This window comes from Epinephelus fuscoguttatus, linkage group LG2, assembly GCF_011397635.1.
Source record: "Epinephelus fuscoguttatus linkage group LG2, E.fuscoguttatus.final_Chr_v1".
Taxonomy (NCBI): Eukaryota; Metazoa; Chordata; class Actinopteri; order Perciformes; family Serranidae; genus Epinephelus; species Epinephelus fuscoguttatus.
Window position 1 is genome coordinate 33,894,573 of NC_064753.1, and position 27,293 is coordinate 33,921,865.

Sequence of the window (27,293 nt, forward strand, 5' to 3'; positions counted from 1 at the left end):
AGGGCTGAGCCGGAGTGGGCTCTGCTTGAAGGCTTTTTCGCTTCTCCTTCCCTGAATGAAAGCAATCCCTAAGAGTGAATGGGTAATGAGAGACCGGCTCCTGAGATTTTAGCTTTCTTAATCATGTTCATAATTAATTCAAGAACATTGATAATTTCATTACATTCTTTTTGTCTTATCAATAAATGATGTGCCTGCACTTTTGGTCTTGTGTATACGGGAGAGAGGGAGGAGGAGAGGGAGAGAGAGGGACAAGAGAAGTAATACTGCACTAAAAGCACAGGAGATGGAAAATGATACAAACAGGGAAGTGGTAATTATAATCTTTGACCAAGCCACTGGCAGCACAATATGAAGTCAAGTGGCTACAAATAATTAATAAGGCCTCCTGGTGTGTGTGTGTGTGTGTGTGGTAAGGGTGAGGAGTTGCGGGGGAGGAGGGCTGACAAATGTCTTTGTTGAACATTATTTCACCGTCTCTCTTTTAGTAATTGTTTTTACAAAAAAAAAATCACAATACAACTATTAAACATCATTGTGTTTTCACTGACATGATGTTATACACACTGCTGCTGTTAGACAGCTGCTAATACACTCACCTTTAATCCTCACCTTTAAACAGAGGGTGTGGAGGATGCCTGTCTCATAATGCCCTTCAGATCCAATAAGGGCTCAGGTTTCAGGGACATTAGTGCACTGAAGCAGTTTTTAAAAGACCGCTCTCCTCCCTCCCCTTCTCTCCTCTCCACGTGCCCTCTGTCAGGTCAAGAAAAGAAAAAGACGAGAACCATTTTCTGTCTTGTGGCGTATATAGTTTCCAGTTATTTGGCAGCAGGAATAATGAGATAATATGCATTTTTAATAGTTCATCTTCAGAATATTCAATAACCCTTCACCTCTGTGCATGCTGTTATAGATTCTGTGCTTTATCAATCGAACTTTCGGTTCAAAACCGAGCTGAAAATAGAAAGAGAAGGAGGGCTCTGGGAGGGGAAAAAAAGGATGTAATGGATATATCTGTTTCCTAAAAATACTGCGAGGATGATGGAGTCTGAGGAAGGCTCTGAATCACAGCCTTCTCTTTTGCCCCAAAACAAGACAAGTAGATGGATGACTTTGAGCAGCCTGATCTGACAGTGAGTGATTGACCGCCCTGTCAAAGGCCTAATCTGCTACCAGAATAGTGGAGTAGGCTGTTTATTCTGATCAGACTTCCTTGATATATAATCATTAATCTATTGCGAAACAGGTGTTTAAAGCAGCATTGAGACGTGCTGTGGGTGTTTCTCACCGAGCATCACAGCTCACTTTTTATCAATTACCATAAAGACGTCGTAGATATATCTCCTGGGTTTCATTTGCGTCTAAAAATAATTGGTTGGAGAATTTTTGCATGAAATCAGAGTAAATTGACCATAAGAGCAGTGCAGTGGCACCATTGCAAGGCTATTTGATTTTGGTCACTTTGTAATGGATTTCCAGCTCGTGACACACTATAATATAGATTGGTAAAGCTATATGAGGCATTAGAGATTCAAGTACTTTATGTCCTATTTATTCCTTATGTGCCACAGGCCCCCTTTCTTGAGATATGACCAGCTCAACACAAGAAACCTTTAATAAAATAAAAAAGTAAAGAGGGGAAAATAGAGATTTACAGCTGGCCATTTTGACAGTAGACTTGATATAAGGTGTTCATAACAAGTTTTGCATTTTATTCCTGGTCCCCTCACACACATTTTAATCATATTTTATGTGATCTATGTATGCAGCACTCATCCTCTCTCTGTCACCCAACCTCTCCAATGTGTCCCTCTTAAACAGATTGCTACAATACTTGTAATGATGGTCCTTCCCAGCTGTGCTGCAGGAGAGGGGAAGGGAGCAGCAGGCTATAGTATTACCATAATACCCACTCCCTCCCTCCGCTGTCCCAAGGGCCCATGTGGGGCTGCATGGGGATGTGGGGTAACTCTGCTGTGGAGGGGACTCAACTGGCTGCCGGTCCTGCAGGCTGTGTGTATGTGTACGTGTGTGTGTGTGTGTGTGTGTGTGTGTGTGTGTGTGTGTGTGACTGTGACAGGGCTGAACCTGCCTGTGGGCGATGTAATAAAAGCGCCACACACTGCTGGTAGTGATGGTGGCACTGCTGCTGCTGCTGTAGCTGCAGAGGAGGGGATAAATATAAACCAGGCCCGCATCAAGGAGACGGCCCTCCAGTCACAGCCTGACTTACATCCTAATAATTAGGCCCCTTTCCAATAAAACAAGGATTTGTAGCCATGCATCTATTTTACTTGTGTTTGCTACTGCAGTGGGTGGGATGCATGATCTGCTGCAGTCCCTGGATGGAGCTAAGGCTTTGAGAGGATTTAATTTCAGCTGTGCTGGAAAGTGATCAGAAACATTTGCCCAAATCACTTCTTGACGTTCGAACTTCTTTTTTTTTCTTCTTAACAGCATCTTATGGAATTTACATTTATATATTTAATTATGTCTTTTCATATGTTACATAATTTCTCCATTAAAGCCGTTATGATAAAATCCAGATTACGTAAGGGTACTTTCCAGTTCAAGCGCTCGTTTGAAGCACACACGCACACACATACACACTCTCTACTGTCTCTGATAGTGGCTAATCAATAGATGAGGCCTGCAGGTTGCCGTTGCATGTTATCTTAAACCATCCTAATGTGCACTGGCTAATCTTTTTACTCCTATACGCTCTCCCCAACATTACCCCTCATTCTCTGTGTTGTGCTCTCTTTTGTTGCATTTCAAATATCTGTCCATTGTCATGGAAAATGAGTGCTTATATCTAAATACTTTACACTGTTTCAAATGCTGCCTTCTCTAAACTACACCGTGTTGCCTTTATGAGTAAAATACTGCAATTCTAATAATATGGGAACTTGTTAGGCATGATAATAAAAAAGTAATGTTACATTTTCTCCTCTTATATGTTTTATACACCATATTGGTCTTATCATCCCCTTAAAAGCAATACTTCAGAAGATTCCCCACATTTTGTCCCACCTCTGGCTCCCTGACTGTCATTTCATTCCTATCTAAATCACATTGATGTGTGTCTGAGAATTTCCAAAAAGCACGCTGGGGAAGACGGAGTGAAATAGAGATAGAGATGGAGGGAGAGAGGGAGAGAGAGCTGGGTGGGGTGGCAGTCCAGGCAGGGAGTATCAGGCTAATTAAAGCAAGCATTTGTCAGAGATTAAGCCTTAAACAGAAAAGGTCATCTGAGCACCAGAGCGCACTGTTTCGCTGCTGTGCTCTTAGGGCAATCTAAACCTTTCCAAGCTAAATGGTAAAGATGCTATTTGCCAGGGGTGGGGGAAGGGGATCCAGATCTCTGACCTGTGGTGAGACTGACACTCGGGTCATTGGTTCTTCACTGTCCATTACACATGCTGGTCAAATCTGGCAATCGGTGTCATTTAGGGATGAAAAATAAGCGCTCAGACAAGATCAATAGATGCAGCCGTCTGTACCAGCAGTGATTAATTGACTGTCACCAATTAATGACTGGCCTGTTGCAAAGCAATGCAATCTTAGAGGGACAATGGGACATGTCAAAAATCAGCTTCTCTTCCATTTCAGTGTGTTATTGGTTATTCTACAGTGAGTTTCCAAGTAACAAATTCAGGAACCACCTTAGTTACAATTTGCATGTTTACTATGGCACACTAGAAAGTGCATCTTGCATGTCAGGTGCTGTTTGAAGTCACTTGTGATACTGAGAAGAATACAAGCTTGAATGGGAGCGCGTGCTGCAAACAAATCCAGTTTTTTTTTTAGTTCAATCACAAAAGGTTACTAAAAATATTTGAATAATTCCTTGTTTGTATAGACAGTACCTGCTGTTTCAAAGGCCTGTATAATAAATTCTCATTAAATTTAGGTTATTCGGTGATAATAAAAAGTAACTCCCAATCATGTCATGCAAATTGATAGTATATTTACTTATTATTCAAAGTAATAATTGTAATTGTGTACACTCACTCCAAATGTTCTCATGAAACCAACAGCGCAATGAGTGAGAACAAGTAGTGGTCTGTGATCCATTTAATATTCTATTGAAAACAACCAAACAAGTACCGGTGATGCTTTTAAACTGGGATCAGTGTACAAGCTCTTTTTTTCGCAGTCAGTCAATTCTAATCGTATTAGATCCTGAGACGATGTCTTGGTTCGAGATACAATGAAGCACGGGACATGTTGGTTTAGATATGAGTAATGGCTCTGAGGGGCTAAACTGTGGTGGTGATGTAATTTGAAATATTTGTAGTGGAAATTATGCAAATATTAGATCACTCTGTATCATTATTTATAAATTAGATCGTTTACCTGAGACAAAGGCTTGCTAAATATTACATTGCAATCTTCATTATGGGCAGGCTTTAAATGAATCAGTGTGCTGTTGTGGCATCTAAGTACAGAATTGTCATTTTGCAGTAAATACGCTGTGATGCAGACGTTTTTCTATTTTACACTGCAATATGGTCCCTCGGTTTTCTGTAATTTATCATTTCAACAAAGCAACAAAAACAATAACCATGAGAAACCAAAGCTAAGACACTACTTTGTTAGTTGTTGGGAGCACATTGACCTACAGCATCCTATTTTTCTACATGAGGCCCACTCACTCTAGTCCCTGTCTGCTTTAAGTTTTGCCACAACTTTTACATGTGCATAAAACCGAGAAGTTTACTCGAAGAACAGCTATATTTGTTTACAAGCTAATTTTACCCCTGATAGAAAGCATCTGTATGCTGCTGTATATCTGCAAGTATAACATTTATTTATTTTTACCACATTAAACCTTTGGAAACTCTTTTAGGATTATCTTTCCCAGTTTCATTTTTAACATTTATTTTCCAGTTTCATGTTCGACATGCAAATCACACCCCAATTTCAGCATCTCTCTGGATGTCTGGTTACTTTACAGATTTTTGTGGGGAGTACAGCTGTCTTGCCCATCAAACCCATGAGTTGACTTTCGCTTTGGATGCGTACAATATGATGTGCAACTTTCAGTTCCCACCTTTAATAACCACTAAAGCAAGATAGGTTGGCTGAGGATTAAAATTTTAACTGTGCATATTTAATGTGTTTGGGGTTAGTCGAGGTTACATCAAATGGCCAAACATCATGTATTATAGATTAAATTGTTTTTGATATTTGAAAGTGTTGCAACATTAAAATTAAACATCAGTTGAAGAAGGTAAATATAAACTTAAGACTTCTAGAAACAGAAACTTCATGAAGGGAATACTTAGACAACAAATACATTTCTCATCTTAGAAGACCTATGAATATTCATTCATCCATTCTTTGTTTTATTGGTTACTTAATGGATTTGTCAGGTTGATTTCATACCACAGCTCTAAGCTTTTGTTATGGAGAAAACTACTACTATATACTAACTACTTAAAAAGAATACTTTACCCACAAAATGACCATTTTACTCTCAATTAGTCACGCTGTCTTACCTTGAATTTGTGAAGATAACATTGTTTTTCTTGCATGCCTTCTTGCATATGTTTGCCATGCATAGGCTACATATTGATTTATTGATTGATTGGGGACCACCTTAAACAACAGCAAAACATCCGTTTACAAACTCTCACACAACTTGTGCAGTGTAATCCATGTCTCATTTATAAAGTCTTATGCTTAGTACTTCCCAAACACATGCATTTTCTCCAAAACAACCCTTAGAACTGGAGTCTGGCTTTGAAGAGAGCACAGATAAGTTTCACTTTCAGTTCAGTTTTAAATATTAAGGTTTTAGCAAAATGCATGTTTGGGAAGTACTGAGCATTCAACTGGATAAATGAGACTTGGATTATAATGCATGGGCTGAGTGAGAGCTTATAAACAGATGTTTTGATATAGTTTTGCTGCTGTTAAATGTGGTCCCTGATCAATCAATAAATTTACATGTTTGCTGTTTTCTTTGGAGACACGCAAGAAAAGCTATGTTTTCTTCACAATTCAAGGTTACATGGCATGACTAACTGACATGCAAAGAGTCAGTTTGTGGGTCAAGCATTCCTTTAAGTAACATGTAGCCTACTATCAGGTGGGCCTAAATCATACCAATTAATAATTTTGTTATTTCTTCTCAGATTAGAGACTAGCCTAATGCACAAAAATAAAATGTTAACAAATTAATGTCTCTTCATATTTGCAGCTCCACTTATCAGTATTTTCATATTACTACAGTTTAGTTTAATTGCTTTCATCAAGGCTACAGCAGCAGTCTTAATAAACCTACTGTATACTACTAGAGTCCGCCAGGAACGAGTCCTAAAACCTGGAAATTAGTTAGCACTTTACCAGTCTAAAAGTCATTGGGTCTTTTGAATGGGGTGTTAGTTAGATGCCTGAAATAAGGTATGTGGGTAATACAAGCTTAAGAGATTTTCACATTTTGTTCTACGATATAAAGTACGTAAGTAAAAACCCCACACATGAACTTTGAAGCCTCTATGTGTCTTTAAAAGGCAGTTGCGGCTAAATGAGACTACAAAACATCTACATCTACTACATCACGCTAAGCTGCTTGTTTTGGTGGTGACCTTAGGTCACAGTGTTGTTCAGCGGTTTCTAGCTGGTCCAGCCATGGGGTCCAGACTTCTCATTAGTCATTGGTTTATGGTCTCTGCAGTTAAATATATTCAGCATTTAACCATGTTGTTAAGCTAGTTTGTGGTCTTTATCAAGTAGCTGTCCATAAGTCAGTCACATCGGAACTTCAAAATAAAAGCTGCGCCGGAAATTCACTGTACCCAAAATAAAGCGTGTTTGTTTTTTTTTGTTTGTTTGTTTTTGTTTTTGTTTTTTTTTCTTACAAATGTGACATGTTTGTAAGTCACTTACGGTCCATTCAGGATGAACCCGTGACCCACTTTTGGACTCAGACCCACCAGTTGGGAATCACTAGTGTGGTCTGTTTATAGCCTAGCATTAGCTTTTTACTTCTGGCAATTGCATTCAGGCTTCCATGATCATTAAAATGGTGCTCACTTGTGAAGATTAATTTGCCAAAAAACACCTGTAAGTATCATAAATGTTTGTTTGCCAAAGAGTTTATTTTCGGCAACAATCCGAAATCCAATGGAAAATTCCACTAGCTTTTTGAAAAAGGAACAAGTGCGATGCCAACTTCCGCTTTAGCCTACAGAAAAACGTCATCACTGGAACACTGTTAGCACTGAAAGCACTGAACAGTGGCTGAAGTACACCACTAACTAACTAACGAAATACCATTTAAGTGCTAAAAAGAGATACATATTTTCTAAATAGTTGGTGGAGACGAACTAGTACTAAAAAGAAAAGTGAAAATTGGACTTACATTTGCCAGGTGGTCACTCGTGGGACTCCAAATGAATGCTAATGTTGCTCCTTGTCAACATTTAAATAGTCTACATTTTGCCAAAACATTATCTATAACAGGTCCACAAAGTAATAATTCAACTGGGGTTTTTTTCTACACAATTATTGGTAGTATTTCTCTCCTTAATGCATGACGGTTTAATATGCCTACTCAACCGTTTTGAAGTTAAACAGTTTGAAATGGCTAGTAATGCTGACAGTTATACATAACAGTTATACTGTCAGCAACGGTTATAAACGTTTGCGAATCTAGCCTTTTAGGTCTTTCTGGCTTTCCGTAGTTTAGACTCGGCGCGCGGTGCAGCGGTTACTGGTGGGAAATTTGTACCTCCGCGGTGAAGTTTGTTGTGAGTGTGTGTGTTCCTGCAAAAAGCATGGCTCTCAACTTTCAGACATCCACTCTGTCTCTGACTTTGCCGATTTCGTGTCAGATATGTCTCGGAAAGGTAACCGCCGTTTCGTTTCTTAACCGTTAACGTCTGTCAGCCGTTATTCAAAGATGTTTGGTTGGCACGAGATAGTAACGTTAACGTTTCTACGTTGCCAGTTAAACGTAACAAGACGTTGACATTAGCTACCGTAACTAACTCAAATTGTGTTTCCTGGCGTTAATATACCGTGTTTACAAAGTTAACCGACAATCTGCTCGTGTTTCAGGTTAAGCAGCCGGTCATTTGTGCCAACCACCACGTGTTCTGTTCATCCTGCATGAAAATGTGGTTAAAGAAAGCTAGCCAGTGTCCCACCTGCAGAGTCCCCATCACGGCAGAGAGCCCATGCAGAGAAATCATCGGTGAGTAACTTCATACAAACATGGGGAAACAGACACAAAGCAAGAGAGGAGAGGTAATGTGAGGCTTCCTGTGCCTGCAGCATCTCACAGTTGAGTCATGGTGACATCATGTTCAATAAGGCATGCTGTTAAAGTTGCTGTCAAGTTTAGGCAGTTATGTTTTATCAATAGCCCAGCCACTACTTAACAAATACTCAGTTATTGGATTATGAGTGAACTAACAGTTTGCTATTCATCCATTTGACAGCAGTTCGGACTATGATTTCCACATGCTTCATAGAAAATTGTGGACTGTATCATTGCAGTATATTAAACTTCAGATTAATTTACTTAAAACAACAGTTAATCATGCCACAACCAGAAATCATGGATTACTAGATCCATCTGGGTGCCGTAAACACACACACAAGATACTGCAGGCTACAAATTAGGGCTGCAGTCTGGAAACATGGACAATTACAAAGCAGCAGCCTGCCATATTAGAGGATGCAAAAAAGGACTAAACAGCAATGCACAAGTTTAAGGATCTGACAGGATTGCATTTCACTGGAGTTGTACCATGTGGCCTCACAATCAATCAGTCAGTCAATTGTTAGTAAAACGGTTTTGCTTGTCCCATCACACTAGTCTATAGACTACGTAAATACTAACAGTGAGGAGTGTCAGCCAGGTTCAAACAAAACCAGTTGTTGTTTGGAAAGATTCAAGATTGAAAAAACTTTAATGTCCCCGAGGATCAGTTTGCCTTTCACACAGTAGTTCAAGACAAATGCATACAATACATCATACGCACAACACAGGGCAAGATTAATATCTCCTACACTGTCAGCATGAATCGTGGAAAAAGAAGACACAATGACATAACATCTGTGGCTGTAGTTTGTTTACAAAACCAATAGCAGATGAAACAAAGGATAGTCTTTCCTGAGTGAATTTCTTTCCTTTCTTCTTTTTTTTAATGCCTTATCATTTTTGATCACATTGTAATAAGACAGCCTACACTGATATACAAACATGTAGCCCAGTCATAGCTAATGGACTTCAGCCTTGGATGCTTTGAGTCATCTATTAGAATATTTTTAGCAAAAGAAAGGTAGCAGTTTTAACTTTTGTCAGCTGCAGTTCTGGCTTCTGTGCAGCCTGAACTTGTAGTGTATCAGTTTATGTAATCATATAAATAAAATACAAGCTTGTTTAAAACACCTTTTTAATCTCAGTTTGTGAATACAACTTGAATTCTGATCAGACAGGCCCAGCACCTCAAAAGTCCCATTCTCTTTGCACACTTTCCTATCTAAAGACAAACCCAGGTGACTCTTGAATGTATCGGTATCTTGCTGGCAAACGAGATGCATCATGGAGCTGCCTGAAGGCACATTTTTCACTTTGGACTCAGGCTGGCCGTTTTTATCTGCCTCTAGTTTTTGTGCTAAGGTAGGCTAAACGTGTCCTGGAGTCTGGACCAATTTCTGTGCTGACAAAGTTGATTTTAATATTCTCACCCAACTCTGGTTAGACAGCCAACAAGCATATTTCCTAAAATGTGAAATAATTCTTATTACTTGGGTGAATGCTATAAGTACAGGGCTTAAAAACTTTATTAATACTATCACAATTCTCTGCAGGTGTGTATGGGAGTCTGAGATAACTGTTTTTGGGTAGCAGCTCTACAGAAACAAAACGCATTATAGCACCTTCATCAAAGATGAGTGACTTGGTAATATTACTTTGATATGTGTGTTGTTGTCAAGTCTGTTTATCTGTTACTGTACCCATGTAATCTGTTATAGGAGGCACAAATGAGAGCGATCACAACGACAGTCCCTCCATGAGAAAATGTCTCAGAAAAACCAGAGGAGAACTGCTTTTGCGGGAGTATGAGGTATGGATTCATCATGCCATGTATTTTAATCAACAGACTTTTTAAAGGGTTTATCACCAGAGAAATCTTAGCAAAGGCTATGGCTGGAGTTTCAGTTGCAGCCACCATCCACTGATGACGATTAGCTAATTTCTATGTCGAAACGTAATGTGGTAGATTCCATGGAGGTAATTCATTGTTATTTCAGATTACAACAAAGTGTCCAGCTGTCAGTTTGCCAAAAAAAAACAGTGTTGTAATAGTGGCTGCACTGACTTCTCAATACTGTGATAAGCCTATAAGTATCATGATGACATAGTGATATATTTAACCCTGTTGTGAGTTTCACTATGTTTCTCTCTGATAGGAGGAAATTGAAGGACTCATCAGAGAAAACGAGGAGCTGAAAGCAAAAACTCAGAGTCTTGAGTCACAACTGAAGACTGCTTTGGATCCCTGCAGCATTAATACAGTGCAAGCAGATGACAAAAAAGTGGAACCCTATGTCCTGGAGGAATGGACCAACAAGCTGCGAGCTGCCACAGATGTTTGTGATAAAGTAAAGCAGGACATGGATAAGCTAAAGGAGGTATGGAAGCTATAATAATCAATAACTTGTATTTTTATCAAGGAAAGGAAAAAACTTTATTAGCATTGTGTTCTTTCTGTTACCTGCCTACCTGGTTACCATCTTTCAGTACCAACACTGAACGATATGCTTACTTGATGCTTCTGTCTGTAGCATAAATACTAAGCTGTGCTGTTTACTTTATCGGAACTTTATCGGAAAGATTTGTAACTTTCTGCAAATGTGTTATTTTACCATCCTCAGGCAAATAAGGCATTACGATCTCAAAATGTCGACCTTGTACAAGAGAATATGAGATTGAAAGCAGAGGTGGTGAGCAGATCTCCTCAGAAGTAAGTATATTTCTTGTGTTAATGATACACATAAAGGATTTTGTCTCATTTTTTACTGGCATTCAACTAGAAAGGGATAAAAATGAAAAGTGCTTGCCAAATGCTACTGAGTCACTGTCATGAGTAAATGTACAGATAACATGAACTGTTATAGAAAACTGGTGAGCTTAAAATGACTGAAGTTGGAGGTAGTGACTGCTGCTTAAGTTCATAATTCTGTCATATTAGCAACACTTAGAAACCACTTTCTAAACTGATATTCCAAAAGACAAAGTTAAGATCATTTTTATTTATATCTTAGTTTTACTTTGTTTTCAAATGAGCTATCTTGCACAAGACACATTTGTTTGGCTATGTGCATGACAAATTACAAAATTAATGTCTTTTCTGTCATAATGATCCTTGAACAATTAAAGATAAAATGATCCGTCCCCAGGTTTGGACGTTATACAGTGGCAGCACTAGAAGCTAAAATCCAGCAGTATGAGCGTGACGTGGACCACTTGAAGAGAGCTCTTGAGCGCAGTGACCAGTACATTGAAGACCTGGAGTCTCGGGTCAGAAAGTCTGAGAAGACACATCCTGAAGAGCAGAAAGCATGCGGCAGTAGCAAGGTTGGGTCAGAAAATCTCTCACAGCAACAGAAAATCAATATGATGATGAGAAGTTTGAGTGATACTGAGAGGGCGTCGATCTGCAGCATTCCGGTGGCAGAGGGCCGAACATTTTCTAGAAATCACAATTCGATGTTCATGCCATCTGCAGATCACAAAGAGTCTGATAAGATTGGAAACCAGAAAAACGAGGACTTGGAAAGCACCTCCTCTGACTTTTTACCCACAACTCCATCCGCTGCCTTCCGGTCCCTGACTCTGAGAAGCCCCGGGATCCGTGAAAAGAAAGTCGCATTTAAGCCTGCGTCTTATCTGAGGAGGCTCGATTTTGAAGAGTTTCCTAGTCCTGGCAAGAGTTGCAGCACCATGGAGAACCAATTTAGCAGCCTTGACAAGTTCATCAAAGGCTTGCCTGCAAATACTGACGTGGAACCCTCACAGTCTGTTTTCTGGGGAGGTTGGCAGAGATCTAAATCTAACGATGAGTCATGCCCAGGTCCAAGTAAAGAAAGCTCAGTTAAAGGAACCCCATCCGCTACTCTTGTAGGTGATGAGCCTGATGGTTTCCGGATGTCCAGTGAGGCCTCCATGGATGCAGCTTACCTGGACAAAATCTCAGAGTTGGACTCCATGATGTTGGATGGAGAGAGTTCCAGTAGTCGGGGATCACAGCCCTCCCTGGCTTCCTCCCCTCCCACAGACTTAGACAACACTCTTGTCCCAGAACCACAAACCTGCCCAGATGTCTTGTCAAGCCACGGTAGCAAACCGCGTGACCAGAAGAACCACCCACCACTTGTCATGGGTGGCACCTTGAATGACAGAGAGGCCCAAAAAGGCTCTGCAGAGGGAAGTTTTGCTGCACTTGTGTCAGGTAGGAAGAGCGGTGCCCATGTCCCTAACCGTGCAGGGCATGATGGTCCCTCTCAGACTGACGAACTGTCTTTTGATTTGCTGTTTGATTCACTGGAGGAGAGTAAGGCTGGCCCCTCCGGCCCTCTGAGTCCAGCAAGCCAAGACCATGACCACGTAAACCCTTCCTCCTTCACCAGCTGCACTGGGAAACCTGTGAACACAACAAGAGACAGACACGCACTGAACATCAGCCAGCCAACAAAGAGAAAGTCTCACAGCCCCTTTAACACAAGCAGTCCCACAAAACTTTCAAAGCTCATGTAAACTTGTGTTCTCACTGTACTGTGTGCTGTAGTGTGTTTTGGTCAGGCTTCACAACCACACATTGCTGGAAACATTAAAGCTGCAGTTGGCAATTTTCGTAAATATGCCTTTTCGTCAGATTTGCTTAAACTGTCACTATACCCTGACAAGACAGCATGGGATAATAGTCTTGAAAAAAAATTCATGTTTCTCTGCCTTCTTGTAGTGCTTTTCACAGCATTTGAAAATTTCCACCCTGGCTAAAGGAAACAACCAGTCAGAGGCAACGAGTCACTTAGGGGCCGGTCACAAGCCGCGTTTTTTGTGCCCTTAAATTCATTGTTTTCAATGTAGACGTGTGGCAGGTGTGCTCAAACCCAAGAGTGACGCCGTTGCAGTGCACACATGTTCCTGAGCACCTACTTTTCAGGGTGTGACAGCTGCGCCCCGAGACAAACAGACTTAAACTTTTGGATTGCAGCAGCACACATTACATGTCATGTGACAAGGAACAACCAATAACATCCAACAGATATCTTTCCAGTCTTGCGTAAATATCTGTCTGGGTTAAATAAGGGAAAGTTGATCATTTTGGTGAAGGGCTGCCAGAGCTGTTCTTCTGTCCCATGGATGATAGGCCCACACTCTTATAAACAGCGCCTAGAAGAAGATCAGCTCTGGTGCTTTTTAAGTTTGCTTAGCAACCGCAGATGCAACCTGCTGCCGCGCTCTTAAAAGCTGGCTCAAAAAGTAGTGCCCAGCGCCCGACCTCGCGTTTTCCAGGCGGTTAAAGACGCGGCATATGTACGGGCCCTAATGCAACTTTAAATCACTGCTCGTAAACTATGGTTAAACTGTCAAACTAGGCAGTGCTGATCAAATATGAATCAAGATTCTGTGATTGCATTACATATCTCTCTCCTCCCAGTGGTTTCAGAAACATATTTTAGTGCACTGCTAGCTGTAAAATGAGAAAGTTTGCTTCGGCTGGTGGGCAGGCGATGATTTGTTTTGGCTCGACTATTTTCAACATGGCGGCCGGGTCACATGCTCACTTATTTTCCATTTGAGGCAAGAAATAGACAATGCACTAATGGAGTCTTGATTCATATTTGACCAGCACTGCCTAGTTTAACAGTTTGTACTGCAGTTTATCAGCAGCGACTGACATAATGACAGCTGCGTTAGAGACTCCTCAGCTCTGATTGGTTGCTTTTGTTCACGTGTAGCAGATTCTTGCGAATACCATTAGAGGTACTACAGTGAGGCAGAGGAACATGATTTTTGTCACACATAATCTGTCTCATGTACTATGTGAATATAATGACAGTTTAGCAAATATGACAAAGTGTTTTTAGTTAAAGTTTCCAACCACAGCTTTAACTCCATGTTGCTTCAGAATAAATGAGTGAACATGATGCTCTGATTTAAGTTATTGTCATTTTGTCTGTTATATTGTGTAAATTAAGACAAAATGTAGCAGGTTTGTTGTATTTGTGTAGTGTACTCGTAGGTGTCACTGTCAGTTAAATGCTTTAAAGGCCAACCTTTACAATCTGAGCTTGTGTGTTGTAATCTGTCAAACACTTCTGTCCTTTTGTTACACTGCAGTGCACCAGATTTGGTGCTGTCAAACACACTTCCAGCCTACTTGTATGTGTTTGTCATTACAAGTTGGTCAGTAAACATGATCCTAATGTTAATCTTTTTACTATGACATGCAATATACTGAAGACAGATGAACTCGACTGTCATGAAAAACTGATGTTTTGAATGAAATATTGCAATGTAAGAATGTGTTAGGAAATAAAATAGTAATGCAAGAAGTAATGTATGAAACTTGTTGTGTTTTTATGCATTTTCTCATCTTTTGCCGTGCTTTGATCACGTGATTAAGGTCTCCTAATAACCACCAGTCTTGAGGATTTACGTGAGGTACCATAAGTGATTGTTCCTTATTGTGATTTACATAAAATTCAGGATTAATATTTAGTGGACATTGTCAAATTGTCATATTCCTCTCTTTTGTTTCTTTTCCTGGTGATCTGCATGACATTAAACTGCAACAATTATTAATTTGCTGCCATTAAAAGTCGGGAAAAACCCATACCCTGTTCGTGCCGTTAAAAGCATGTTGTAGCCCATAACGACACACATTAGAGACCTCACACGCACAGTAATTCCATTGTAGCAGAAAAGCGCCTTATTTATTATGCAAATTTAACGATATCATGTATATTTCACATACCTCTAATCGCTGCATGAAATTTTAATTGGGTAACCGTTGTGGTTTGAATAAATGAAGTGTTAATTCATTGGGATTAATTAATTTAGGTAAAGACTGTGTACAAGGTTACGCTGGTGTATTAAATCAATTTGTTTAGTGCTCATCTGGCGATGATGGGCTTTAATGATAAGACGGTGGTCTCATTACTTCCAAAGGGTTAAGATGAGAGACAGAGGGGACAGAAAACAGTGTAACCTACACATTTAAATATTTGGCATTGAATAAAATTAAATGTAGATGTTATGTTTTATATCACTGTCTTGTAGACTGTTAATTTTGGCATTGAACTCAATCATATTTTTGGTTCTTCCTCAACTACAATTCCAGATTAAAACAACTTCCTGGAATCACATGGATAAAGACCAGTCTAAAGTGTATGACTGCTAAAATAAACAGCGTTAAGTCAATGGTTTACGGCCTCCAAGTACAGAATAAGACCTAAAGGCACTGCGACCTGCGCAGTTCGGCGGCTGGATGGAGTGGAGCGAGCCCTTAAAAACGCAGGCGTCTAGTCTCCAGATGTTACAGCTTGCCCTGTGAGCAGTTTTTATCTGTCAGCCTGTTCACTGTTCTGGCAGTTTATGTCTCGCGAGAGCAGCCGAGCACGGGCTTGACGAGATCTGAGGCGCTCAGGTGTAAGAGCCTCTCTCATCCCCAGCAGTGGGAAACAGTAGACAGATAAGTGCGTCTGAGAGACTGCAGGCATCTCTGTGATCTCCGGGCTCAAGGCTGCACTCGGCGCACTACACAGCGAACTACACTGCATCATTACTGGATAGGCAAAGGATCACTGTGTATCTATGACTATTTTCCTGCTCTTGTAGCAGTTTTTCCCCCCTTTCTTCCCGTGCACTTTAATTGGAGAAGCTCGCCAAGATGATGTCCATGAACAGCAAACAGCCGCACTTCGCCATGCATCCCTCTTTACCCGAGCACAAGTACACCACTTTGCATTCCAGCTCGGAAGCTATAAGGAGAGCCTGTCTACAAACTCCACAGGTAAATTACACCCCAAAAACTTCGACTTTGTCCTTTTTTCGTGCCTAGGCTGCATGTAGCGCTGAACGCTGTCTGTGCGTAATAACAAGGGGTGCTCCAAGGCACATTCAGCCAAGACGCGCACTTAATGTTTTTTTCATGTATTCCTCGGCAATCACTCGGAGTCTTCTTTTTGAAAGCATGCTCACGCAAAGCCCGGCTTTACTGTTTTTGTATTAATTTTTATGACTTGCTTCTGAAGGAATACTCCGGCTGTGTTATGTGTCGCCAAAAGTCCCGACTGACAGATACATTTATTTATGTTTTACGTTTTCCTTTTTTCTCCGTGTCTTTTCCCCTTTTCTTGCCCATTCCGCACCCCATCATTCTCCCCTCCTCTCCCCTTTTTAATTTCCGCCCTTGCAGCTACAGAGTAACATATTTGCGAGCCTGGATGAGACCCTGCTGGCCCGGGCTGAGGCTTTGGCGGCCGTGGATATCGCCGTGTCCCAGGGCAAGACGCACCCGTTCAAGCCCGACGCCACCTACCACACGATGAGCACGGTGCCATGCTCGTCGACATCCACCGTTCCACTGGCCCACCACCATCATCACCATCACCACCACCACCACCAGAACCTGGAGCCCCAAGAAATCATGGACCACATCACCTCGCCGTCCCTCGCCTTGATGTCCAGTGCGCACGACGGGTCCGGCGGTGGAGGTGGCGGAGGCGGCGGAGGCGGCGGCGGAGGGCTCATCTCCACCTCCTCTACCCATCCGCACTCTCACATGCACGGCTTGAGTCACCTCTCCCACCAGGCTATGAGCATGAACTCGCCTCTCACCCACCACGGGCTCTTACCGGGCCACCACGGAGGGGGTCAAGGCGGCCCAGGACTCACTAACACCGGACTCCCCTCCATCAATGACTCGGACACGGACCCAAGGGAGCTGGAGGCTTTCGCGGAGCGCTTCAAGCAGCGGAGGATCAAGCTGGGGGTGACCCAGGCGGACGTGGGCGGCGCTCTGGCTAATCTCAAAATCCCCGGCGTGGGATCACTGAGCCAAAGTACAATTTGTCGATTCGAGTCGTTAACTCTCTCCCACAACAACATGATTGCGCTCAAACCTATCCTCCAGGCCTGGCTGGAGGAGGCCGAGGGGGCCCAGAGGGAGAAAATGAGCAAACCTGACATTTTCAACGGAGGGGAAAAGAAACGCAAGAGGACCTCGATAGCGGCCCCAGAAAAGAGGTCTTTGGAGGCGTACTTCGCCGTACAGCCTCGACCGTCGTCCGAGAAAATAGCAGCTATAGCTGAAAAGTTGGACCTGAAAAAAAATGTGGTGCGAGTGTGGTTTTGTAACCAAAGACAGAAGCAGAAGAGGTTGAAATTTTCCGCTGCTCACTGATGGGCAAAGAAAAGAGAAACAACAACAAAAAAGTTGTGTGACTGAATTTGGGGACCAAGGGACACTAAGACACCATTTTCAGTCTTTTGTCTCCAGCGATTTTACACGTTGGTGCGCAATGGGCTTTAGATACCCATTTTATGAGGCTTCATATATCTTGTTTATTTTCACGTTATCGGTGAATGTGAAGTATGCAAATAACAGATTACACAAATTTCGCTCAGTTGTTACGAGGGAAAAAGTTTAGCGACGTCGACATTGCCTTTTAAAACATGTGGAAAGAGGTAATTTGCTTGATACTATAGCGAGTTATTTTCTCCTAATAGGCCTATTATTTGAAGTATAGCCATTTACGAATTACCTCATTGATTGTTGAACTGTGTTTTTGGTTTGATTTTTTGTCGTTGTTGGTATAGAATAATTCATGAATCTGTTCATTTATTCATGTGTTCATTTCTTCTTATTTGGAGGCTGCTATAAACTCAAATTTAGTTGCAAACTTTTATGGCTAACGGAAGAAAAAAAATGTTTAGGCCTGCATGAAATCCTAATTCACGGGCAGTAATTTAGCCTCTATAGGCTGTCACATCTAGAGATATATTTATTTTGAATTTGCACAAAAGACCCTTTAGGTTTATAGATCGGTTATGTCGAAATGGTTTTGTATATACAGACATCACTTTGTCACTTACCAGAGGTGAGCCTCCTGTCTTTTTGGACATAAATTATAGGGTCTATCGACACCATTTGGCATCACAAGGAGAAGTTTGCAAAACAGATCCAGAGAGCACGAAAAGCCTTGTCTGCTTCATCCAGGAGAGATCACCATGAGAACAAAAAAAATAAATAAAAAATACAAGTTTTTTCCTTTCCTGTGTTTCAGTTTGCAGTGCAAACACTCTATGCATTGGAAAAAGAAATCACTGCGTACAGTAGAGCTGTCTACTGCTAGACCTTATTTTGTGGATGGTGTAAGTCACTGTTAAATGCCTGTTTTCACATTAAGATCACCACGTTGTTTGTCGTGTTAATTGTTACGGAAAACGTTGTGTAAGTAATATTTTACTTTTGTGCACAGGTATGTTTACAAAAACTGCGGCGACATGTGCATCATGGAAAAAATGTCCCCACTGTCTCCTTCCCTCCTCCTCCTCTTCCTCCTCCTCCTCCTCCTCTCTCACAACTTCTCCACTCTCCTCTGTTGTCCTCTTACTTTCATTGGTACTATTCATCCTGTAAGCCAAATTCAACAGGGAGGTGTGTTCCAGCAATCTTCTAATAAATTGAAGAAAGAAAACGATGCTTTTCTGGTTGTGATTGGGCCTGAACACTGAACACAGTCATTACGGTTTTGATGTTAATATTGGTGGAATTTTTAAACATATTATTGTGGCCACAGCTCTATAGAAATTAAGACGTTATTTAATTTTAAATGGCAGTTTTGTTAGGATTTTAAATGACATAATTTTAACTTTTTTTTTTTTTTTTTATGCATTTTTTTCCATGGAGATAAAGCGTTTATTAATCGAAATAATTCTTGGGTGCCTTCAAAATTTGTCCAATTTATGTCTGAGTTAATTTGACTAATTTAAATAAAATAAAGTAAAATAAAATAATGCTTGTCAGATCAAAATACTGCAGCTCACTGTCACAATTTAAAAGTGAAATTGATTTTTTTCCTCTTGTTCTTTGACCTTTAATATTGTGCCAAATTAAAAATAAATGTGGACATGTAAACAGTATTAATATTAACAACAAAAACAAAAACAACAATAATGCAAACCCTATAATAATATTACGAAAAAATATACTTTCACTTAAACTATTTGAGCAAATTTATAGCTAATACATTTTTAAAATGACACAACCGAAATTAATTAATAATAATTCTAACCAGTGATTTAAATAGGTTTGTTGCCTGGTGTGTTTTTCTTTTACTTGCCCATCTATTTGTATGCTTGCCCCTCTAATGGGCTTAATTACAGCAGAATGGGCTGTTGAATGAAACATTGATTTGTATGTCTGGAATTCCTAACTAAAGTAAAGTTACCGCCTGTTTGCTGTGTTGAAACAGGCCTGACAATCAAGATTTAATGAAGTTTCACAGCACAGTCAGAATAACTCAACAGCAGCAGCATTAAAGCGGCTCCACTTGACACCAGAGAGAAACATAGAGTAAGAGAGAGAGAGAGAGAGGAAATAACAGGAAAAAAAAATAGAAAAGTAGATTTATTTATCTAAAATAACCACTGTCTGACCTCCACCTTCCTCTAAAATATTTCTATCCCCTCCATATATTTGTTCCTTTGGTGGTGGGCTTCTCTGTCCGCTGCATTTATAAAAGAAAATAAATAAATAAAAGGAGAATTTTTAAATGCAGATAATGCAATATTAATCGCGACTTGCTGATATAAAATGCAATATTTTCAGACAGCTATCGGGGCTTTGAGGGGAGGCAGGCGGGTGAAGGAAGCCGCTGTTTAACAGCAGAGAAAGCTGCTCCTTATTGCTTTTCTCTAGCTTTTGGCTACATGGACAGAAGAGTGAGCGAGTCCTTAACGTGAGTAAAATATTTTGAGTCTGATTTATTTGTTAATAATCAGTGTTTAGCATAGATTTATATGAGGATAGAATTTGTCAAAAATATCTATTTTTTTCATGTTAAGTTGTAGGTCATTGCAGCACTTCCAGATGTTACAACTTGAATGATTTTGATTTTATTTCTTTAAAGTATGGCGGAAATAAATGTTAATAATTGTAATGTAGAGATTATTAGAAGGAGAGTATTTTTTTACTTTAGCTCCAAAGAAACGACTAATTTGAAAACCCTGAATATTTTCCTCATTTCTTTCTTTTTTTTTTTAATCGGAGCACAAACAGATCTAGAGAAAATATTTTTAGAGATAAACTTCTATGAGGTGTAATCGCATGTTTTTTTTTATTTATTCATAATAAAAATCTGAATAATTTCGGACTTTTTGGACGAATTCACACAGTTCAGGCTGCATCCGTGAGCGTTTATTCCTCCTGTATGTGCATGTGTGTGCAGCCTTGATATCTATTATTTTATCATACGAGTTCAAAGTTTCCCCATCTAACACAACCCACCGAGAGCAACACAACACCGCTGGCGCTGAACACACTCCACGCGCTGCACCAGCATCTCCACCACACGCGCCACATGGCAATAATTTCAGCACCACGAACAGCTCCGTTGGCGGATTGAGGAGTAATGCATTATTGAAAGCCTATATCAAACAGCTCTGGGGTGCTGTCTCTCTGCACAAGGGCTCTGGATGAAGTCGGACTGTCTGCCTGCACAATAGCCTCTAATATGTTAATGGCCGTAGGGGATGCTTGAGGTACCGTCCCCAGCTGCCTCGCCTACCATATGTCAGCCCGTTACGACAGAGTCCTCTATTAATCAGGGGGGGTATTTCATCAGGAACTTCACCGATATCATAACCCTTAAAGCTCTATCAATAGTAGGGGCCGCAGCAGCGACGCCTGATCGCAGGTATCGTTATTGCCTGGGCCTGTAAAGGGCCTTCCCACTATATTCATGTCTGGATCGTTTACGTGACCCCCCAATCACACCTCACACCCTCCCTGGCTGCTCTTGTCCTATCCCATGATGCGTTGGCGGCCACATCTGAGCCTTGTGGCAATGAAAAGGACCTTAAAGTCCAAATTGCGCACATTAAAACACAACACATTTGCTCTAACAATTAGATTTAATGTGACTTATTATTATTATTATTATTATTATTATCATTAGTATTATGACTATTATGTAACAATGTTTGCGGTCCCGTCCCGTCCGCATTAATCACCTCCTCTCCTTCCTCTCTTTGCATAGGCCGCGATGGATTAATCATGGAGCCTACCAAAGGATCTCATAACTTAATTCCTTCAGGCTACTAGTCGGGGGAGTAATTAATCCATACCGTGGATGTAAATAAAAGGAAATTGGATTCCTGACAGACGAGATGAGAGAGTCTCTGACACCACGTCGCCAAATAATGATTTCACCACGCGCCATGGTTACGCAGGGCGCTTAGATTTACGAGCGCACGACTTTTTACTATAGCTCTGAGCGGAAGGGAGTGGGCCTACCCCTAATCGCAGCTGTTAGGCGCCCTGGCTAAGATGGATTAGATCATTATAATTACAACACTACAAGCTAAGACAAAAAAAGAGAAAGAAATGGAGAGCGCACACATAGCGCGTTGTCCTTGTTTTTTGACATTGTTTCTACTTCTGCGATATCTTAAAACAAAAAAAGAAAACAGCAGCTCCCATCGAGGGGCTCCGTTGATCTAACAATGCGCAGGAAAGGTTGGCCTTTGGACGGAAATGTCAAACCGGGGGATGTGGATGGGTAGATCCCCCAGATCTGCACTCATTTCCCACTTATATTTGCTCAGTAATCCGCTGTGGCAGCCCTCCATCGCCCGGGACCCGGTTTGAGAGGCGATGCTGTTGACACAGGGGTATATTTCAATCACAGAGGGTTCAGAGTCAGACGAACAACTTATTTGTCTAATAAATCCGTCATTTAGTAAGAAAAATATTTGATCTTGAGGGGCTGACCTCTTGTCATGTAGCTACTGACAGATAAAAAATGGGTATGTGTGCTTCGCCGGATATGCAGGTCGCCTGCATATACCCAAAAAGCACAATTTAGATTCATATTTGTATGGAGCGCACACACAACAAACAGATCAAAGTCTGCCAGCACACATCTTCTTATTTTAGCATTTGTTAACAAAAAGCCAGAGCTGGAAGACACCAAAAAAGTTTGATGTAGTCTAGAGGAGAAATGGAGGATGAAACTTGTCAGGTATCCAAAAAATATTTGGATTTTTTGCATTCTCTTGAATCCTGTGGTTGTAGTTTTAAAATTAAGATCATTAAAACAAACTAAGCTCATACCCACCACCAAGAGACATCACACTTGGATAGAGGATGTTGCAGTCTCCAAGCAGCTTGGACAGTACCACATACTTTAACTTTGCAAACAAATCAAAAGAGATAGCCTATGATAGCAGCTTTAATTAGAGTACAATATCATCCAAATTAGTTGAGCAGCTGAAGTGTGCAGAAAGCCAAATTGACATTGTTTGGTACTTTCATTACAACAGTCCAGCCCTGCACAGTCTATCAAGCAGTGTGCCACTTACAGTTGTGAAATCAAAACCCTCATTCACACTACTTCAACCATCCAAGTTCACCATCTGTTGCAGCGTCTATTGAACTTCTTTTGTATGCAATCCAGAAACATAGCATCGAATTTCATAATGTTATTCACAGGCTTTACTGCTCCATGTTTCCCAGAGAGTCACTGTGAGAACACACATCTGAAAGCCATCACACTGCTACTCTGCAGCTGTATTTTGATCATCATGCATGACTTAAACACTTACTCTTACTCACTGAAGCTGATCTTTGTAGATCATCAGTCGCCACCCATGTGCCAGCCACAGCTACAAGCAGCACTTTTCACTGCTGTGGTGAATGTAACCAGTGAAGTGCAGCTTCAACCACTGAGAACATCTGAGTGAAATGACCTGCACGTGTCTGTGATTGGCAGCTGTTTGTGCGTAATTTGCAACATCTGCATTTGCACTTTGCAGTACAAGCAGGTTACTTAATGTAATCTTAACCAGTCCTTGCAGCTGGTGTGGAAACTATGGACAGAAATCCTTCAAACAAAGCAGACTGTGTTTTAACCCCCTCATTGCATGGCCCGAGCGTTTGACATCCATCCTGACAAAGTGCCGCACTAAAACATCAAAACACTTGTCAGTGTCTGCACTCGTTCTTCGCGGGGTGTTTCACCTCATTCAAAAAAAAAAAAAAAAAAATACGTATCGCCACCTAAATGTCACTTCATGCAAAATCTGCCTTACTACCTAAATGTCATTTATATCCTGAGTCCTGCCTCTTAAGAGCCGTCATATCCCCGGGGCGAAGTGCTCTTTGAACCCTTGTATTGAACCCATTTCCCTGTCGTCATTACCCACACGTGCTGCAGACAGAAGGCGCGAGGTGTACGGAGAGGGAGGGAGGGGGGGCACGCGACCGGAAACAAAAGGCAAGACAACACCATATAAGGAGATGCCAGGCGTAAATTCAAGCAAGTTCGGGGTCAACCTTTTCTGCCCATCAACGATCGTCAATGTGATATAGAAAAATATAATATTTTGCAACTGTTACTTGGTGTATGAGAGTAACAATCTTTTTTTCATTATTATAGTAGGCTACTTTTATAAAACTTACAAATCCTAGGCATTCAAATAAGACTTGGCATATTCCCACAGCTGTTTCCTTGATAAAGCAGAAACATATTGTTCTTTTTTTCATGCTCCAATGTGACAGGAGGTGATGTGCTTTCTTAGCTGTCATTATGTGCATTTGATAGCACAAATTTACAATAATATTCTTAGACTAAGCAAACCTCAGTTGGCGATGGCAGGCTGAATTTGACTCCTTTTATATGGAGAACAGGAAGTTCATCCAGTGCAGGGGTGTCTAACTCATTCTAGTTCAGGGGCCACATGCAGCAATTTGATCTCAAACAGTAAAACCAGTAAAACCCCTGCATAATAACCTGTAAATATCAGCCCCTTTAAATTCTTCTTTCATTCTGAAAACATTCATCCATTTACCAAACAAAAAAGAAAAAAGAAATATGTGCAAATTCAACAGTGTGTCTTCCACTTTCAGTCAGTAAGACATGCTACATGTGACTTTTTTGTAATAATTTCCCACTGAAGTAAAAAGCAAGTTAAGAAGCAGGTTTTGTCAGAGTCTCAGCAGCAGGGATCCACACTTATTGTTTAAAGACAGAAGTCTGATACAGATTCTTTTGTACCGAAGCTGGTTGACAATATTTTGCACAATGTTCAATATGTTTAAACATGACCATAGAAAGTACTGCTGTATCTGCTTACTGTTTAAACCTCTCAGCCTTCACATGTGTATCAATATTAGGTGTGCAAATCATCTAGAGGGCCGGATTGGACCCTCTGGTGGGCTGGTTGTGGCCCCTGGGCCGTATGTTTGACACCCCTGATCTAATGCTTCAGGATATGGGGGAATATTTAATTTTTCCAAACCATTTTGAAAGAAAAAAAAATTACAGCAGAGTATTCTCTTTTTCAGGCTTTAGGACTGGACTTTGTTTCCATGTCGCTGACCTTGGTGCTGAACATCATTCTCCCTCACTGTACACTCCTCCTGGTGCAGGCCTTTTAGTTTTACTCTGAGGATGGTCGTTTGAAAATGAAGTCTTTGTATGGAAAGGCGATTTTTTTTTTAGTTATTCTACAGAGAGAATGGCATTCTTCAAAGTCTAGATTCACTTTGATTAGCACACAATTAGTGCTGCAGAGTGATAGAGCTGCAAAGTGTTAAAGTACTTTACTTTTAGGATGGGGTTAACTTAACTTTTTTACACTTGTAGACAGGATTCATGTCCAAAGATATCACACTTTAAAAACAAGATGAAGCATTTTAGTGTTAGAAAATGTCAATAAATTCTGCCATTGATCAAAAATTGATAACTTTATTTAACATTTTTTATGTTAAACGTTTACTCTACTTCTTGTAAATTACACTTGGCCTATATTCTGTTATTTTATAGAAGTAAATTATTTGTTCCCACCTCCTCTCAATAAATGAAACTTTCTCCAGCACCACATACATAACATCTAGTTTTCCGTGGAGGAACTGTGGGGGCATTTCATGTGACTGAGAGAGGCCAGTTCCCCATCGGCAGATATTGAATATCTTCCTCTGTACACATGGACTTCGATAATGAGGAGAGTGTCGGCCACCGTTTGCCCGCCGCCACGCCATCAAATATTCATCACTGTTGATTAAACAGCCGGCAGCTGCCGATCGGCCGGGTGTCAAATTTGTATCCAGCTACCTCTGTACACACCCAGCCTGAATACAATGAAATGGGACTGAAATCATCCAAGAAATGATAGAGAGGCGTGGAGCGGAAGTCCACCAAGTGTGTGTGTGTGTGTGTGTGTGTGTGTGTGTGTGTGTGTGTGGTGAGGGGGTGGAGGGATATCACTTGCACTCTAAAAATCTAGCAGGGCTTAAGCGGACATTTCCGTCCCGTGGTCATCAGAAAGAAAGAAATATTGGCAGAAGGAAAACTGTGTGTGTTGATGTGTGTGTGTGTGTGTGTGTGTGTGTGTGTTCGTGTTCGATAGAGAGAGAAAGAGGGAGAGAAAGAGAGAGAGAGGTTACTGTGAGGCACGTTAAATATTTCATGAGCTGTTGGAGTGGAGAGGAAAGAGTGCCCAGGAAGGTTGGTTCAACTCATTTGCTGAACTCGGGCTGAGAAGCATGCAGGGGGAACAAATGTTGATGCAGTCCTGCACACACAAACACACACACACACCTTATTGGCTGAATAGTTATCTCCTTGAATGTCAGTGACAATGCAAATATAGCAGTAGTACTATATGTATTTGTCATTTTCCAGAGAGTCTTGACTCAGTCTCTCATCTTTTTCCTCCCTCTTACGATGCAGACTCCAATTTGCAACGTCCAGACGTCAAAGTCCCACGGCTCATTCAGCGAGACAACAGAAGTCTAATTGGACGATTGATGGCAATTTGATTTTTTTGCTCCCATGAGACAGAAAAAAATCATAATTTTCTTCCTCCTTCCTGTTTTTGAACACACAGACCCACACACACACACACACACAGCTGCACATAAACTTTGCAACTTAATGTGCAAATCATCATGATCCCATAAAACCTTAGCTGATACTGCAAATTGAACACTGAATATATGCAAGCCCAAACCAAGCTATGATTTTCATAAATCAAGAATTTAAGTTATGCTCAGATTTCATAAAGCAATGCTACCTTTTATGATAAAACATAAACCCTTAACCCTAATGAAACGTAAACCCTGACCTTCATTCCTTTCCCGATTCAAACTCTTCAGGAGACATCAAAACTCCAGCAACACGTCTAGTATGTAGAACCACTTTTTTAAGACCAACTCGTTTCAACTTGTGGCCTTCGTCAGGGTCCGATCAGACCCTGACGAAGGCCACAAACCAATATAAAGTTGTTCTACATGCTACAGTTATTGCAGGAGTTTCAGCCTCTTAACACCTCTTTCCTTTCTCCATGCATCTTGAAAGTAGATGCAGTGGCGCAGGATTCATTTCAGTATTCAGGAAGACACATATATTTGGGGCGTCTGTCGCTCAGAGGTAGAGCAGGTCGTCCACTGATCGAGAGATTGGTGGCTCAGTCCCTGGCTCCTCCAGTCCGCATGCCGAAGTATCCTTGGGCAAGACACTGAACCACAACTTGCTTCCAATGGCTGTTCCATTAGTGTGTGAGTAAGTGTGAATGGTTACCGAGTAGCAGGTGGCACCTTGTATAGTAGCCTTGGTGGGTGAATATGTGTGAATGGGTGAATGTGACATATAGTGTAAAAGCGCTTTGAGTGGTAAGAAGACTGGAAAGGTGCTATGCAAATGCAGGTCCACATGAAACAGGGAGTTTGCCAGAAAAGTCTGAGCATCAAACACTTAGTTTCCTTCATTCTGGTGAAATTTATGCACCAATTTATGCCGTCTCCGCATCAATTTATAGTGTAAGTGTCTTTAATTTGGTCAAATTTGCTACTTGTGTGTTTTTATTGAAGGATATGCATATGTTCTAAATACTGAGAGGGATGTCTCCTCTGTGTCCCCCCAAATTCTACACATACAGGTAGCTGAAGTTGTGCCAGAAACCCTCCCCCTGCAAACCTAAACTCAAGCAGTTACCTTACATAACCTCAATGCAAATCTAATGACTGTTT

General features: G+C 41.0%; 2 protein-coding genes and 1 long non-coding RNA gene across 3 annotated transcripts in view; 2 read left to right on the forward strand and 1 right to left on the reverse strand.

Annotated features, from left to right (window-relative positions):
- The first annotated feature begins 7,664 nt into the window (after window positions 1-7,664).
- obi1 (ORC ubiquitin ligase 1) lies at window positions 7,665-14,579 on the forward strand. The gene is made up of 6 exons (XM_049563276.1): window positions 7,665-7,862; window positions 8,074-8,209; window positions 10,000-10,091; window positions 10,438-10,659; window positions 10,903-10,991; window positions 11,428-14,579. Exons 1-6 carry the CDS (start codon window positions 7,791-7,793, stop codon window positions 12,782-12,784), a joined length of 1,968 nt encoding a protein of 655 aa, XP_049419233.1. The 5' UTR covers window positions 7,665-7,790; the 3' UTR covers window positions 12,785-14,579.
- LOC125880645 (uncharacterized) overlaps window positions 12,531-27,293 on the reverse strand; it is a 113,843-nt gene continuing 99,080 nt past the window's right edge. Inside the window, exon 3 of the long non-coding RNA XR_007448136.1 lies at window positions 12,531-12,671. This is a non-coding gene — a long non-coding RNA (uncharacterized LOC125880645). The remainder of the gene's footprint in view (window positions 12,672-27,293) is intronic.
- pou4f1 (POU class 4 homeobox 1) lies at window positions 15,717-17,781 on the forward strand. Its single transcript, XM_049563290.1, has 2 exons — window positions 15,717-16,049; window positions 16,455-17,781. The coding sequence occupies exons 1-2, from the start codon at window positions 15,927-15,929 to the stop codon at window positions 17,439-17,441; spliced, it is 1,110 nt and encodes a 369-aa protein (XP_049419247.1). The 5' UTR covers window positions 15,717-15,926; the 3' UTR covers window positions 17,442-17,781.